This window comes from Bombus vancouverensis, chromosome 1 (assembly GCF_051014615.1).
Source record: "Bombus vancouverensis nearcticus chromosome 1, iyBomVanc1_principal, whole genome shotgun sequence".
Lineage (NCBI taxonomy): Eukaryota > Metazoa > Arthropoda > Insecta > Hymenoptera > Apidae > Bombus > Bombus vancouverensis.
Genome location: NC_134911.1, coordinates 24044137 through 24061217, shown reverse-complemented (window position 1 = coordinate 24061217; position 17081 = coordinate 24044137). Strand labels below are relative to the sequence as shown.

Here is a 17081-nt window from a genome sequence, read left to right as displayed (position 1 = left end):
TCGAATTGTGATAGTCTTCTATTCACTGAACAAAATGACAAAGATTTTTACTTAGATAACAGTGTCATAACATAGGTACTGCAAAGTATTTACATATAATACATACATATATATGATAATAATAAGCGCATATAATTTTAATGTGTAACAGTGATAGCTGCAATATTTACATTGCCTTTGTTAGTGATCATATTTAAATTGCAATTAGATGGCAGCACAATGCACTCGACTCATAAAATCAGCTGTGATGCATACTATCAAATGGAAGGAAGGATACATATATTTGATATGAATTTAAATTTAAATTTTAATTGTCGCATCTATTGCACGGTAAATATTTAATTCTAAAATCTTTAATAACAAATGAGTAAAATTTATGATAAGTTTATATGTAAACAATAAAATAACTAGAGTATATAGTAGATTAAGGAGGAGAAAAATAAAGAGACTTTGTGTTGAGGTTTTGTACGTTCTTAGGACAGTTGCTCTCGAATCATCACTGGAAAAGTACAAAGCGATAGTTAGGTCAATGATACATGGCAGTGGTACCTGTAAGCTCGAGCAAACTCTTTCATTTTAATCTATAACTTCAATCAAAATGCCCGAGCAAAATTCAAGTGATCAATATTCGACATGGGTAAGTTTATAATCGGTGTTATAGATTTTATAATTTTGACATATTCTGATATCACATAACCTTTGACCGTAAACAAAACCTTTCTCGGTTATCGAATGAATGACTTGTTGCTATTTTAAGACTTTGTTTTCTATATATATGAAGTTTTGTTATTAATGTGCATTTCAGGTTGGTCTTATATACGTTTTTAACTTAATTGTTGGAACAGGAGCTTTAACATTACCCGCTGTTTTTAGTCAGGCAGGATGGGCTCTTGGATTAAGTGTTATTTTAATACTAGCATTTATAAGGTATATCTATAAAATCTGTATACTTTAATTAATCAGTTTCAAGACTTAATTATATATGTGTATATTTTTTTGTTTTTACAGTTTTATCACTGTTACATTTGTGATCGAGGTAATGGCATCTGCCAATGCTATAGTAGCATGGCGACACATTCAACATCGAAAACGTGTATGTCTTTCTCAAGATTCATCTATCAACGAGTCAGAGTCTGAGGTTTTTAGACTTCTCCTATGTTGTGCTGTCTATGATGATTTTTCTTTTCAGTAGCATTATATTTTTTATATAAAATGGGCTATATATCCTGCTCGGTTAGCCATTTGAGAGCATTTTTACTTAAAATATGTTCTATTTTATGTTATGTTTTAATTGTAGGTACTTCAAACATTAGGTGAATCCGGTCCTTCAAATTCAGATTCTGAAGATACACCTCTTGTTACACCATTTTCAAGTAGTCCTGATTGTGCGGACATGACATACCGATATTATGTAATACGTGATAAAATAGAAATGGGGCAAATGGCATCAATTTTTTTTAATAAATTTGGTACAACATTATTCTATTTATGTTTTGCTATATATCTTTATGGAGATTTAAGTATATATGGAGCAGCTGTTGCAAAAACCTTAGCTGACGTTGTTTGTACTTATCAACCAGCAAATTTTACATGCAATTCTACAATACCAGATACTGAACCATGTTGGGAAGGGTTTGCTCTGGATCGGGCAGATGCATATGGAATGTTCCTTGTATGTATAAACAGAGTTGCTGGTATATACCTCAACAATTATTGTTTTCTCATACAGTGATAATAAGTATCATTTTCAGACTATATTTATAATATTGCTGGGTCCTTTTGTATTCTTTAATATTCAAAAGACTAAATATCTTCAACTCTTAACTTCAGGAATGCGATGGCTTGCATTCACTATCATGATTGTATATGCTTTAAAAAATTTAATCATTCATGGTGCGCAAGGAGATCCTCCAGCTGCGAATATCATGGGTAAGTTTATCCATATAACTATAAAAATATATATATGTCGGAGATGAAAGGACATCGGAGCCTTCCCTTTGGAACTTCCGGGAAAATCCCTTAACATCGCAATCTAGATTCTATCATAGGCGTAACTAAACAATTGTCGTCATTCGATCCGATTGTATTTGTTCGAGATTTGTGATAATGAGCTTGGGCTCGTGGCGACAACCAGTCGCCGAACGTAGCCGCAGTCACGGGATGAACGCTTTGTCTAACAAAGGTATGGAGTAATTCTATAGCTCTCCTTAAAAGAAATATTTGTAGCGGCACACGGCAGTAAATATTCCAACGGTTTCTGTCCCGTGGCTCGCCATACGCAGACCCTATTCTTCGGGTATGATGGTTACCAGATGCCGACGCATCTCCACTGTACATGTTCAGCTAGTCTGAGGGCCGTTATAAACATTAAGATCTAGTTACCTAAAGTCCTTCAAACAGACAGTCTTTGTCCCAACTACGGGAAGATAGGGGAGATCTATTTTTCAACGAACAACGCTTCCCGCTAGCAACCTTCCCTCAAGGACGGCTGGCATCCTTTTCTAGCCACCAACATGGAAATTGACCAATTAACGGCAACGTCAATTTCCCTCACTTTCTGAACGAAGGCTATCCTCGACGAATCCGACGATTCGTGTCCTTAGACACACCCCATCATAGTTTCCCTCTGCAGCATCATCGCGATGGAGGGTCATTCTCTCGTGAGGTCGTTTTTAGCGAGTCACTTAGCGTCTTTACGTTCGGTGGATATTCCACGTTTTAACAAAGAGTTAGTTTAGTTATACTTCCACCGTAGCCAAGCAAGTCGAGTACGATTTGGGCTTCGGAAAAAAGCGCATCCTGTTATCCCGTTGACCGCGGATTCGTTATTGAACTTAGGATCATTGTCATTAGCTTCTCGAGTACCTAATTACCACGATTACTTGTCAAATTCTGTAATAATCGTATTTGCACTAGTCAATGTCTTCTTTATCGCATAACGACAATGTGTAATCCAAATGGAGATTCGTTTCACGCCCCTAACCCTAATTCTAATGTAAACCCGACATATATATATATATATATTTTTAGCATTTAACTAAATAAATTTGTTGCATATGCGTATTTCAGGTATACCTAGTTTATTTGGTGCTTGCATTTATTCATTTATGTGTCACCATTCTTTACCTGCATTGATCGCTCCAATCGCAAATAAGTCTACTTTGACCCGATCTTTGGCATTGGACTATTTATTAATAGCATCTTTTTATCTCCTACTGGCATTAACTGGAGCATTCGCTTTCGAACATTTGGACGATCTTTACACTTTAGATTTTAGCCCCCGCGGATCTGGAGATTGTTCCAAAAGTAACAATATTTTTATTATTCTTATAGAATATTTTTTGTCGCTTTTTCCAGTATTTACTTTAAGTACAAGCTTTCCTATCATAGCCATCACCCTTAGGAATAATCTACAATCATTGTTCCTCAGCGATGATACGTCTCATTTGTGTCTTCGTAAAATTGTCTTCCCAATATTAGCAATACTGCCTCCTTATATGATTGCTATGGGTATCAAAGACTTATCGATATTAGTGGGAATTACGGGATCATATGCTGGAGCAGGAATTCAATATTTGATTCCAACGTTTTTGGTATATTATGCCAGACAAAAGACAAATAGACTTATAGGTCTTGGTGTCGTCAATAAATTTGCAAGCCCATTTTCTAGTAATTGTTGGCTAATTTTTGTTATAATTTGGGCCATTGCTTGCATGATTTTAGTATCCGTCAATTTTATACAAATTCATTTCTATTCTATAAGCATACCTTTAGGATAGAAATCTTATGAAGTACTAAATCGAGGATTTAAAAAAGAGGGAGGAGTTACATAATGGTGCATACTTGAATTGTTTTGTCTTTTGGATCTGCGAAATCTAGAGCATATCTAAAGTAATATCATTGGATTTGATATTGGTCATTTCCTACATGTAAAAGGAAAATTGTGATACTAGTGATTTTAATGTTTACATTAAAATCATTCTTAAAATACATGGAACTTTTAACAGCAATTCAAATAATAAGTTACCAATGAGAAGAAAAAGTACCTTTAAAATATTAGTAAATATTTATTATTTAAAATGTGTTATAGAATAATTGTTGTAAGATAGAACAACTGAGCAATTGTCCTTGATAATAAGATACCTTCATTCAACTGTTTACACTTTGGCATCATTATTAGAATATTATCTTTTCCATCATATAAGAGAAAATATGGTATTAATAGTGATAATAATACTAATTATGATAATAAGAATACATCATGACACAATGTGTCATAGTAAACTGACAATACACTGGCATAAGTCAGGATTAATCTCGTACAAGCCGAATGTATACATTTAATTTATGTTGTAAACTTTTATATAATATCTTTTGTATATTTTTATTCAATAGAGAATATGCCACTCTTAATACAGTTTTTACTGTACATAAATGTCTTTCAACTAAGTGATATTTGGTGGCCAACTAATAATATTTTGTCCACTATTTCAACGGTATGAAGGTATATTTTAATCTGTAGACTTGTACAATAAACATATGTATGTGCAAAACTATCGAAGGCCTGTATGATACATCAAGAAAGAATTTATTTTAAAAATTTTCTAGCATACTTTATTTTTTATGTGCATAGAAAATATTAGGCAGATTAAATGACTGTTGTTGATTGTATAAATTTGATTTGTATATCACAGAACATATTTTTATATGTATATGGTGTATAATTGCCAACAAAGTATTTGCAATATGCCTCTCATACCGTGTACTTATACAAATATAGTATGTAAATATATAAAATATGTACACATATATTTTCTAAAAATAAACAGAAAAATAAAGAACTGATTATATAAATTTATATTGATTTACTTATATATATATAGAGTGAAAACCTTACTTCATGGCTTCATGCAAAAAATGTTTCAAACAAAGGTTGAAGCCAATCAAAGAAGGCATGATTTAATATCATTAGCGGGTGGTTGCATAGAGCATACATGAAGGCTAACTACGTTTTTTTATACATTGGATGGGTTGGGGATGCCTCCAAATTCACGTTCAAATTTTCATTGGCAGCAAAGGTAAGGACGCGATGTTTACCATCGAAAAAATACCAATAGAAGTATTTACAATTTTCACACAATACTTATATTTGTAACAAATTTTAAGCATTTTCTGACTAAGATTAAATCGCAATTAAAGAGATTCATTACAAAATTATATACTATTAAGGTATACGATATATAGATAATTAATCTATTATATTACATATATTTTTAATTTAAAAGAAAATAAACGGGCATATTTAAAATCATCCTTTAATACTAATGGCTAATATTACTAAAACTATAATAAAGTAAATTTGATATCATTGATTTCACTGAGTTACTCAATGTTACTATTTCTGCCGAAGCAATACTAATTTTCATAAGGTGAATTTCTTGTTTACACGTTTTTTAATTGATTTTGAACATTTTAATATTCAAACGGCATTAATCATGTATTATAGAAAAAGTTTTTCGCTAAAATGTTTATAGAAGTGCCGGGCGAATGTAACAGCAAAGTTACAGCAATCAGTTCGGCGAAAGTATATTTTGACTAACGAAGAAAGATGTCACGAATAAATTCGATTTATTCGATATTCACGAATAGCAAATAGACTAATTAATGTTATTCGTGAATATATTCATTACATATGTGTATATATATATATAATCTGTACATACATAATATATTCTGTATATACATATTTCTATTTATTCATACATTACTTATATATTATACTTAGAAGAAGAAATTTTAACACGAATAGATTTCTCTGTAATAGTCTAACAACATAAGGTGGCACAGTAAAAGCATTATTTTATTTGCATGAAATCTTCACAACTCTGTCGATTATCATAATTAAAGTTTGTTTCCTTAAGTTGTAAGATATCATACAAATCACTGTCTCCGTATACATTTATTCAATGGAGAATGTTTATTTTATACAAAAAAAGATCAAAGAATTTGAAATATAGAACGAATTATTTCTTCGATTTTATATTTTTGTGAGCAAATAGACTAGCAAAAACACTTTGGGTTATCAGAATAAGGTAAAAAAAAATCGGTGAGTAAAAGACGTTTACACATATCATCTATGTATAAATCATCGTTAGTGGCTTACTATAAAATGTTGAATGTAAAGAATTCAAGGTACTATATATTAAAAGATAATAGATTATTTATAATGAATATACAATAAATCGAAATTTGTTTTATAGAAAGATACTAAAAATATCGCATAAATGAATACCCCAAAGCGAACACGTTATCATTAATTGACTACAAGAAATTTAAACGGACTTATAATAAATTTTTACGCGATACTTACATCGAATTACGTTTGATTTTCTTTTTTGTTGATATCGGATACGATTTTTATTTTCAGATTACAACTCGTGAAATTTGCATTTGAAAGCTGAACGATGGCACATTTTCAATCGTGTTAAATAAATAGCATAATGTTTGTGCAGTGAAAAAGCTTCTTTTTGTCTGGAGGTTTCAAAGCCAAAATGCTTATACTACTCCATTCTTCTTTGGTCATCAGTCTTTAATTGTACTACAGGTTTTCGGTTAAAACTCGTCATAATCGTTGAAATCCTACCTAATTATTTAGTACAGAATACTTTTTTGTTTTACAGAAGTTGTAGATACATCATCATTAAAACCTTTTGTAATTTCTTTAAATTGGAATCAGTTGAATGTTAAATTTTAAGATATGTCTTTCGTTTCTTATTGATTACCAAACTTAATTTGCCACGTATTTTTGAATTAGCATTTATAAGTTATGAAGTTATGCAAATAAGATTCGTGATAATATAAATGTATGTCCTTTCCATTCATGATATTACGTAATCGTACAAACAGTGAGTCAAATATTATACTTTCATTAACATCTGTTATTACTTACAACATTTAATCAACTGCGATTTATATAACTTATTTATGTTATATCGGAGCAGCATTTAATTTGATTAGTTAACGTAAGAATAATTTGAAAGCTTTAACAATAGGATACTTTTCTCACTTTCATTAAATTAGGTCGTTATTCATAATTGTTCAAGTATGGACAGGGTGCATCATTATGATCTACACATTCTATAACGGGATCATGTGTGCTATCCCACATTCCGGGGCCGCATTGTCGGCAAAGCCCTGCTAATGTGCATGGTAAACGTACAAGTTGACGAAAATGATGAAGTAGGCCTCTTGCCTTTCTCAATATGAGATTTCCATCCATATACATAGCTAAAGAACTAAAATGCAAAAGCATCTCATCTGTTCTCAGGTCTTGAGCTATTACATCATCTGCATAAACACACATTATAGCAAGACAAAGAAATAGATGAAAATGGTCGGTTAAATAATTTACCCAACAAGCTTCCCACATTATTAACGCTACTTCGGTAGGAAATTCACGTTTTAAACATCTGTAAAATATATATTATTAGAAATAACTCTGCATACGATTATAAATTTTGTAATAATTATAAATTATAATTATAAAATTTGTATTTACAAGAGTATCCATCTATGACAAAATAGAAGCTCCAGGGCATCCGTATGTTTTTGTAGATGTGCATAAAAGTCTGGTACCATTATTCTAACTAATTCCCTTAAGTAACACAAATTTCTGTCCATATCTACATCAGTAGGCGTACACACAGCCACAGATCTTTGCATTAAGCCAGCAAAGCACCAAAATGCTTCGATTTCGGAATTAAGTTCAGCTAATAAAGGAGCCAATAAATCAGACATACCTTGAGTATATCCTAATCGGGCATTATAAACTGCATAATTTAACAGAATATTTCTGTAAAAAGTAAAATACGATAGTGTTAATAGTAACAATATATATTTGAAAATTAGCATAATAATATAAAATATATATAAAATATAAATTGAAAAATTAAATGATTATTGTTATACAAACATACTTCATTATTTCAATGTTTGGATTATCCTCTCCAGCATAATAAGGATTTCCTCTGTCAGTACGAACAACATCTTTTTCTACAATACACACCACATTTCTCCAGAAATGGTCTGCTTGTTCTGGGCCCATACTCAGTCTACGTTTTTGTATTTCCTCGTATTCCTGTCTGCGAATGGCATCAATATGTTCTCTATCTTCATAGGTACTTTGATATGAATAACAATGAAGAAGGAAGGGCCACACAATTTTCCTTAATGCAGGTTCTAGTCCACCAAAAAATATTCCTTTACGAAGGGCAAGATCATCCTCTACCTGACCTCTCTCGTTTAATAAATCCTTCCAAGCTAGCGATGTAATCATCGGTACTTGTCCCTCTTCTGGGTGTAGTTCATCACGACTTACCTCTGGCCGACATACCATGAAATGCCTGAATTATAGAGAAATTGTGAGTATTTAGTAAAACATTAATTGTGTTTTCATTAATTAGATTCTACCTATATGGAAGTGTCTCCTCAGCGTCTGTATCTAAGCGTGGATAAAGCAATTGGTGCCATTGATGTAAAGTAGCTGCCAGTCTGTCTAACCCACCATGATGGAAATGTAGAATCTTATATTGGCTCTCTCTACTTGCGACTACTAATTGACCAGAAGTACAAGCTGGATCAGCAAAAAACAATCTTAGGGATCTCATTTCGCTGAGATCCACTGAAAACCTTCTACATCTATGTGCTCTACGTAATGTCACTGGTGAAGCTGTTGCACTTTCAGGAAACGTGAGGTTATGCTGTAAAGCTAAAAGTTCAGGTGATCTCATCCATGATGGGATTTCTTCAGCTACGAAGAAACAAAGTTTACACGTTAACAACAACTACAGTTTAATAAAAAAAATAATCAAATTAATAAACCAAGTACCTTCTGAAGATACACCGACCGATAAGCTACATGTAGAGGTTAATGACATGCTACGGCTTTTCAGGCTAGTATCATCACAATAAGGATATCTCATTTCTTCGTCGATACTTATTCCATCATTTTCATGCGATTCAGAAACCTTTTTATCTTTGCAATGTTGATCCTCGTCATGTTTCAAATTCAGAGATTGAGAACGTAATTGATTCAAACCGATGCTGTGATCACTTTCTTCATGTATAGTAGACGATAAACTGTCAGACCGATGATAGTTTGTTTCCCGATTGATATTGACATTTGGAGTCTCTTTAACTTCTGACGTAAGTAGAGTTTGATGATCACATATGCTTTCTGCGTCATCGTTTTTCGTATCGTCACCTTCGAGACGTGCACTTCGTGGGAAACCACCAGAACAAACGCGTTCACAATCTCCGCAATTAATAGGTTCCTTTACTTCTAAACAGACGTCAACCTTTTCAGCATTTTCGTATTCACATTTTAAGTCACAACTTTCCTCTGATATTTGGGAATGGTGAGAGCTTATATCAGTGTCTCGATGAGTAGCGCAGTCCGGCTTCTTCACGCTTAAATTTTCTAACGTAGTCGGATGTTTACGGAGTGTGCTATTCGGGATCCAACTGAGATGTAAAGTTGGTACATTAGAATTTTTATTAAACCTACAGGTTATGGCCATATAACCGGGATGATGTACCACATCGGAGTTCTGTCTCATTAAAGTTGGTGGGTGAACGCATACGTTATTCTTGCAAAATAATGCTTCACCATCCTGGTACATAGTACGACGATTGTCCTGATTACAATCGCCTAAAATATAACTGCTTGCCTTTTTCAGAATATTTGGCAGAGGCATCTTCCTTTAAGGCAGATCGGTGCATATAAGTCATCTAGTAAATTTTATTAGAGCGCGGTGCGAGGATTTTTGCGTTTGTGCGATTAAATTTGTCTTTAGACAATATTGAATCGTCGCGGGGTTATAACGATACCCGAATGACGATCGTTAAAGTGATTACAAAGTATTATGTGCAATTATAACGAATCCGTACGAATACAATCTGACTCTTGACACTGGACAACACAGTATTAAGTTAACAGTTTCAGTTTCACTATTTCTTTTTCCTGACAATTCTTAGACAACATCTATGGAATACTTGGTGTTTCTAGAGAGCATCAGAACTGCAGTGGTGAAACTTCGTCGCGCAGAAGCGCGCGAATAGACCTGCATCGAAATGCTATAATGAACTGATTTCTTTTCCTGTAATGTTTCCTGTTGTCGTAGGCTTATTTAAGCATGCATGCATGTTATCACACCAATTAGCTTTGATATATACATAGAACCGATAAAATGTGCACACATATGGAGAAGCATGCATCTCAATCATTTAAGTCTCTCGTCTTTACCTGTTCTTTATTATCCTCGTACTACAAAGATAATGCGTTGTTAAAATTCTTTGTCAAAATATCAGAGATCGTCAAGATTCCATTTTTTAACATTCCTTCGTTTAAAATTCTTGAAAAAAAGTTAGTCGACTTAACTTTCACTTGAATGGATTCATGAATGAAAGATGTATCATCGGCACGTCACTATTCGTTGTAGACATATATTATCGAACTTTGAATGAAAACCCCAAGTATTTTCTCAAATGCGGAGCGCCCGTTACGATCACTCGTAATAGATCACTGTTACGCGGCGTTCCTTATTTATTTCATTGTTGGATTTCTAACGATGAATGAATTACAAATCTAATATCAGACCGCTGCTTAGTACTTTAGTAAAACGTGTTTGCCAACAGACAGAATACAGATGCCCCTTATCCAGGATCAATATTTCCATCTGATCGTGAACCTGGTGGTTAGCTTACTATCCGAGCTACCGACATAACGTTGTCTAGCGTTGTACATATGGTTTTTATTGATTTTTCTCCTTGTGTTAAGTTTGAATTATTTGTTCTCGATTTCGTAAAAAGAACTCGTGTTCTGTACTTGTAATTTCATTAAAAAAATATTTTTATGAGCGACCTTCATTTCCAACTTACTAACGCTTGTTTCAAGTATATTTAAAATATGAGCCAAATAATTTCGTTAAAAAATATGTCTTAAATTACCTAAAACTATTAAGAAATGAAATAGTATATTTACATCAAAAATCGTTTTTATTATTTTCTGAGAACTTTCTTTTCTATGAATACTGATAAAAAAACCTTTTGTTATTGAATATAAAAATGTATGAAATGCATAACATACATGTAGAGTACGATTATCATTTTACAAACTATTTTAAACTCAAGATATCATAAGTGCTATATAAAATATCATTGACAATGATATACATAAAATATATTGTTGATGATTAGGAACATTTAAAAGTTACAAATGGTGTTCTGTTTACTTAATGGCATGTGTCTTTTTGATAATGAAAAACTTATTACTATATCACAGATCATAATATATTTATATAGATTAGTGCAATTCATAATTAAAAAGTATTTCGTGAGTATCATCCAGTGCTAATGCTGCTTTGGGTCCACGTTTTAAGTAGGAAATTGTAGAATATGCAGAGAAATGAAAATCTTCTTGTAAATAACCGTTTCCTAGTAAATGTCCTATTATAGCTTCTCCTGATTCTCTTGTGAATTTCGGTATTGGTATAGAAGATATTCTTAATGTTGTGGCACCTTTACCATACCAGGCATCTATAAGCTTTAAGGCAGTCAATCTGGTTTCATTTTGTACTGCTCTGGTCATGAATTGATATAAATGTCGACAATAAGGAGCTATATTCACTTGTTTACTCTCTTTAGGTTTCCGACAATGATCACACATTTCCGCACAATCATTTCTAGTCCAAGATTCTTCAAAGTGTACTGCGATCAAGCTACGTCTACATGATGTTTGATCTAAACAATATTCTAGCATTTTGTATAAATTTTGTAAACCAACTTTATCTTGAAACACCATTGTGCTTAATTTAAATACATCTAATAACCTATATAATACTATGGACACAGCCTTTTTTCCATCTCTGCCCGCACGTCCACTTTCTTGATAAAAGTTCTCCATTGATTTTGAAATGCAGTGATGAATAACAAATCTTACATCTGGTTTATCTATACCTAATCCAAACGCGATAGTGGCAACTACAGCTTGATATTTTCCTGATATCCATTTAGAATATACTTCTGATCTATAGTCTGCCTCTAACATTGCATGATAGCATCCAACTTTCAAGCCCAATGCTCTTAAATCAGTTGTCAATTGTTCTGCATCTTTGATAGTAGTTGTATAAATTATGCCAGATTTATCCTTAAATCTATTTTTTAATAAATTTTCTATCATAGCTAAGCATGTGTCTTTATCTGTTGGTTTTCGTCGAACTTCGTAAAATAGATTTGGTCTATTAAAAGTAGCTCTTAAAACTAGACAACCTTGAATATCTAACATCTTCTGAATGTCCACAATAATTTTAGCTGGTGCAGTGGCTGTTAAACCTAAGACTGGCACACCTGGAAACATAGACTTTAGGATTCCTAAAAATTTATAATCAGGCCTAAAATCATGACCCCACTGACTGCAACAATGTACTTCATCTATCGCAAAACAATCTAAACGTTTCATTTCAAAGGCTTTTTGCAATTTGTTCATAAAGCGATTAGATTTTGCCATGTACTCTGGTGTAACATAAATTAATTTAAGATCAGATTTCTTATCCACCAGTGCATTCATTATGACTTTTACATTTTCTTTACTACCTTTGGCACTTAACATTCCAGCTTTTACATTATGTTTTTGTAATCCATGTAACTGATCTTCCATGAGCGATATTAATGGTGATACTACTATTGTAATACCTTTACTAATAACAGCAGGTAACTGATAACACAAACTTTTACCACCACCTGTGGGCATAATTAAAATAACATCTACATTCGACATAATTGCATTCATAGTTGGTAGTTGCAATTCTCTTAATTTATCTATTTTAAAAACATCCTTTAAAGCTTTTCTCAGATCTTTAGACCAACTAAAATCTTCTTTTGTCCAATCCTTCTTTGATACAGAGAGACTTCTTTTCAAAAGTGCGTCATCCTTTAGCTTTTCCTTACGTTGAGTTAAAATCTGTTTACGATCTTCAAGCTTTTGCATTTCATATTCGATTTGTTTCAATTCAAAGTCAATAACTGCAATTTCATCTTCTTCATTGTCTAAAAAAAGAATAATTATAACAAATAATCTTAGAAACGTAAAATGTGAACATAACAAAGAACCATATATAAATACATTGATATGAATAATAATAATAACAATCATGAAGCGTAACATTCCAAATTTATTTATTTCTGAAAAAATATTATCTTTAATATTATAAAACAATAACAGACCTTGATCTTCACCATCTATAGTTATTATTTCTTTCCGATCTTGATTTTCATTGTCTACAGTTATTTTTTTCGAACTGCTCGCAGACATTGTAAATAAATTAAAAAGATATTTACATATGACAATAGCAAAAAAGATTGCTTTGTATTCTATTAGTAAATAACAAGTGCTGTTTAGTTAAATTATGCTACAATATAAAATGTACACATTCATGTGTCGACGATGGTTCATACAACGCTGTATGTAACCTAACATAACAGTTTCTATCAGAATTACATCGTACCGATCAGCTGAGTCCAGTTGTTTTTTTAGTAGTACTACGTAGGGATCAGGCAAGTAACGTTGCACATATTGTTAGTGTCTGATATTAAGACAATTTATTGCACAAAAAAACGTGATTTAGTCTCAATATTAAATATAATAAGCCATGTTTAATGCAATGTATCGTGCTTGTCCCTCTTGGCTCGAAAACACATTAACATCTTTGTATTTTAGGGGTATTCCTTTTTCTTATTATATTTTCAAAGGAACTTGTAGATATCTTTAATTTATTATTTTTATACTTCAGATTTTAGGATTTCTACGATTTTTATCGATATTTTTACTTTAGGAAAATTCCACTTTTATAAATATTGTGTTTTAATATAAAATTAGGTTTTTATTTAATATGAAAATTTTTTATCCAAGATATAATCATAAAGTAATTAAAGATAAATAACTTTCCATATTTGTAAGTATTTGAATACATATAATGTTCAAATATTAAAATTATTGTTTACTTTAATATACAATTGTCTTACAAATATCATTTTACAATATATATATAAATATTATTCTACATATGCTATTAAATCTTAAACATTACATTGTATATCAATTTAATTCAGAGGTCTAAATATAGATTTTGCAGATTGTTGTTTGATCCAAGGTATATATCAATGATATTGCACACGTGAAAAAGATAAGAAAGGAAATGATGTTTTCACTTTTATATGATAACAGACTATACAGTCTTAATAGAGTGCACATACATTTTATTGTATACATTAAATTTCAATATTAAACACAAGCGCTTTTATCTTTTTTAGCCAAAAGTATTTCAACTAATGGTTTTTATGCAAGACATTGTAATTCTATAATAATAAATCAAGACAACATGAAGGTTCAAATATTACCTGCACTCCAAGATAATTACATGTATCTAGTGGGTATTTTTTTACTTTTTCCTCCTTTGATTATTAAATTTTCACTTGTTATTTCTATTTAAAATTACAAATTATTATTATTTCATAATAATGATGCTGATGATAGTTCATTATGAAATTTATTTAACATTAAGTTTTGTAATTTTATAAGATTATCGACGAAGCATCGCAGGAAGCTGCAATTGTTGATCCTGTTGATCCGAACAGTGTTGCGTGTGCAGTTCAACAAAATAACGTGTGTTTAACAAAAGTTTTAACCACTCATCACCACTGGGATCATGCTGGAGGAAATGCAAATTTGTGTAAAAAATTTAATAACGTTCAGGTATATGGTGGAGATGATAGAATAGAGGCACTAACATGTAAAGTAAAACACAATGATACTTTCAACATTGGAAAATTACAAGTTCGATGCTTAGCAACACCATGTCACACTAGCGGACATATCTGTTATTACATTACAGGAGATCAAGAATCACCAGCAGTATTTACAGGTACAAATATAAATTACATACTTAGTTGTTTGTAAATTAATCAAAAGATAATAAACATTAATCTGCAGGTGATACACTTTTTGCTGGTGGCTGTGGTAGATTCTTCGAAGGTACCGCAGAACAAATGTACAAAGCACTTATAGAAATTTTGGGATCGTTACCTAACGAAACTGTAAGTATATAATTATATTTAGATCTCTGTTTGAAATAATCACTGACTAAGGTAAGAAGGATATATTTTGGATATTTTATAGAAAGTATATTGTGGTCATGAGTACACAGGAAATAATTTAAAATTTGGAAAACATGTGGAGCCAGAAAATGAAGCAATTCGCCAAAAGATAGAATGGGTTCGTATACAACGTGAAAAGAATAATCCTACTGTGCCAAGCACTATTCAGGAAGAGAAATTCACAAACCCATTTATGCGAGTTCACGAACAATCTGTTATGGACCACACTGAACAAAAAGATCCAATACAAACTATGGCATTCCTTAGAAGGGAGAAGGATAATTTTAAGGCATAAATTTATCATTGTTAAAAAGAAATCAGCGATGGTTACATGCTTTTTTTAATCAATGTACAATGTTCTTCCTAAATAGTTTTTGTTCGTTTTATTTATAAAACTTTGCTTTGACTTTCTATACATAAATATTGACATATGTGCAAATATATGATTATAAATTACGTATTTATAAATATCATTATCTTAAATACACAAATACTATGTTATATTTAAAGACATATGATTTGGCGTATCTTCTGACTTTTTGTTATAAATTTGCATTTCAGCAACGTATTTTTCTTTGGATCGTTCATACATGTCGTAGTATACCTAAAAAAAACATGTACGATAAATATCTTAATTCAAATATTAGAAAGATGCAAACGACTTCTTTGTTAGTACATACCTTTTTATCTTCTGAACTGAGAGATTTCCAAGTAGTTGCAAGTTGTCTAGTGAGTTCTTGTTTGCTTGGTTCTGGTTCTCCGGCTAAGCGTTCCATAACGCGGGGTCTTTGTTCTTGACAGAACTGAAAGAATGGGTTTGCTGGTCTTTTTGGAGCATTGGGATCTGTTTTTGCACCTTTTCGTTTTGTTCCTTTCTTAGTTTTCTCTTCTTTAGAATTATGAGCAGTGGCTTTTGGGCCTTTTTCTGGCTTAAGCGTTACTTGAAATACATTGTTTTCTTCAAGCACTCCCATAGGTGCTTCTCGCCAGCGGTCACCATGTTGATCCAAACGATCAATTAAAAATCTAAAATACAAAAAAATATTTTAACAAATCATGCTAGCGGTATATAACGAGATACAAAACAGGTATATTAGTTATTATTATTTTAAAAATAAATAATAAATATATTTGTAGTATTCAATATATAACCTAGAAATTAAACTAACTTTTTTTCCTTTCTTGTACGTTTGAGAAGTTTCCTAACACGTTGGATACGATAAACTAATCTCTCATTTTCCTATAATTGAAAAGTGAATAGTTTCATTTCCTGCATACAAATAAATCACTGCGTAAAATACAGAATACCAAAATCAAACATAAACCTGTTGTAAAACTTCACACCTATCTAGTAGGAATTGATACTTTCGTTTATAAATATCAAATTCTTCTGGTTCTACATCATATTCTGATTCGTCTGACATTTTGATTGCCTGTATTAATTAAATAAAATCAGTATTTTTTCACATTGTTTTTATATCATGTCGACAGGTTCAGCACATTTATTTACCATAATACAGCAGTAATATGATAGGTGCCGCTAGTATAAATATTTCTTATCAATAAGTTAATAACTTTATCATCTCATACATACATATTTATAAATGAAAAATATATTAATTACATTATTCATCTCTGAAAACTGTAAAGTTCTGTATTAATTTAGTAAAATTAACGAATCTTTATTTTTTAATTAATATTTGAAGTTAATCGAATTTAAAGTTATAAAAATTAGAAATCTATACAGATACAAACTCTAACGTACCATATTTATAATGACAAAAAATTGTCTAATATTCGTACGTTATTAAACTCTTAGAAAGTTAACTTTAAAGAGTTAGAAAATTTCTATTCAATTATAACAAATAATA

General features: G+C 31.5%; 4 protein-coding genes across 11 annotated transcripts; 1 reads left to right on the top strand and 3 right to left on the bottom strand.

Moving 5' to 3' along the window:
- Window positions 1-188: 188 nt before the first annotated feature.
- Window positions 189-15723, top strand: LOC117159406 (hydroxyacylglutathione hydrolase, mitochondrial). 8 transcript variants are annotated; one of them, XM_033339213.2, is made up of 11 exons: window positions 206-330; window positions 478-637; window positions 806-927; window positions 1009-1138; window positions 1298-1672; window positions 1752-1929; window positions 14368-14483; window positions 14636-14719; window positions 14810-14978; window positions 15047-15150; window positions 15233-15723. In XM_033339213.2, the coding sequence occupies exons 2-11, from the start codon at window positions 599-601 to the stop codon at window positions 15503-15505; spliced, it is 1590 nt and encodes a 529-aa protein (XP_033195104.2). In that variant the 5' UTR covers window positions 206-330; window positions 478-598; the 3' UTR covers window positions 15506-15723. The 8 variants fall into 8 exon arrangements, with proteins under 8 accessions (XP_033195107.1, XP_033195106.1, XP_033195104.2 ...); XM_033339212.2 differs by having other exon boundaries at window positions 1009-1093; window positions 14636-14978; XM_033339210.2 differs by having other exon boundaries at window positions 14636-14978.
- TBC1D16 (TBC1 domain family member 16) lies at window positions 6173-10854 on the bottom strand. The gene is made up of 6 exons (XM_033339206.2): window positions 10304-10854; window positions 8888-10121; window positions 8470-8809; window positions 7977-8402; window positions 7559-7852; window positions 6173-7469 (listed from the first exon to the last, which is right to left on the bottom strand). The coding sequence occupies exons 2-6, from the start codon at window positions 9753-9755 to the stop codon at window positions 7085-7087; spliced, it is 2313 nt and encodes a 770-aa protein (XP_033195097.1). The 5' UTR covers window positions 9756-10121; window positions 10304-10854; the 3' UTR covers window positions 6173-7084.
- LOC117159404 (ATP-dependent DNA helicase Q1) lies at window positions 11053-13416 on the bottom strand. Its single transcript, XM_033339209.2, has 2 exons — window positions 13282-13416; window positions 11053-13104 (listed from the first exon to the last, which is right to left on the bottom strand). Exons 1-2 carry the CDS (start codon window positions 13367-13369, stop codon window positions 11363-11365), a joined length of 1830 nt encoding a protein of 609 aa, XP_033195100.1. The 5' UTR covers window positions 13370-13416; the 3' UTR covers window positions 11053-11362.
- Window positions 15568-16727, bottom strand: LOC117159409 (uncharacterized). Its single transcript, XM_033339224.2, has 4 exons — window positions 16536-16727; window positions 16380-16450; window positions 15891-16236; window positions 15568-15814 (listed from the first exon to the last, which is right to left on the bottom strand). The coding sequence occupies exons 1-4, from the start codon at window positions 16632-16634 to the stop codon at window positions 15704-15706; spliced, it is 627 nt and encodes a 208-aa protein (XP_033195115.1). The 5' UTR covers window positions 16635-16727; the 3' UTR covers window positions 15568-15703.
- Window positions 16728-17081: the final 354 nt, after the last annotated feature.

Excerpts from the sequence above, each read along its gene's own strand:
- LOC117159404 (XM_033339209.2), bottom strand. The coding sequence starts at position 13,369 with ATGTCTGCGAGCAGTTCGAAAAAAATAACTGTAGACAATGAAAATCAA. Across the intron at positions 13,105-13,281 it reads TATAGATGGTGAAGATCAAG|ACAATGAAGAAGATGAAATT; the intron begins GTCTGTTATTGT and ends TTCTTTTTTTAG.
- LOC117159406 (XM_033339210.2), top strand. The coding sequence starts at position 599 with ATGCCCGAGCAAAATTCAAGTGATCAATATTCGACATGG. Across the intron at positions 14,484-14,635 it reads AAGATAATTACATGTATCTA|ATTATCGACGAAGCATCGCA; the intron begins GTGGGTATTTTT and ends TAATTTTATAAG. Across the intron at positions 14,979-15,046 it reads ATCACCAGCAGTATTTACAG|GTGATACACTTTTTGCTGGT; the intron begins GTACAAATATAA and ends ATTAATCTGCAG.
- TBC1D16 (XM_033339206.2), bottom strand. The coding sequence starts at position 9,755 with ATGCCTCTGCCAAATATTCTGAAAAAGGCAAGCAGTTATATTTTAGGC. Across the intron at positions 8,810-8,887 it reads GGTCGGTGTATCTTCAGAAG|CTGAAGAAATCCCATCATGG; the intron begins GTACTTGGTTTA and ends GTTTCTTCGTAG. Across the intron at positions 8,403-8,469 it reads GAGGAGACACTTCCATATAG|GCATTTCATGGTATGTCGGC; the intron begins GTAGAATCTAAT and ends TCTATAATTCAG.
- LOC117159409 (XM_033339224.2), bottom strand. The coding sequence starts at position 16,634 with ATGTCAGACGAATCAGAATATGATGTAGAACCAGAAGAATTTGATATT. Across the intron at positions 16,237-16,379 it reads CGTACAAGAAAGGAAAAAAA|ATTTTTAATTGATCGTTTGG; the intron begins GTTAGTTTAATT and ends TTTGTATTTTAG. Across the intron at positions 15,815-15,890 it reads TCAGTTCAGAAGATAAAAAG|GTATACTACGACATGTATGA; the intron begins GTATGTACTAAC and ends TGTTTTTTTTAG.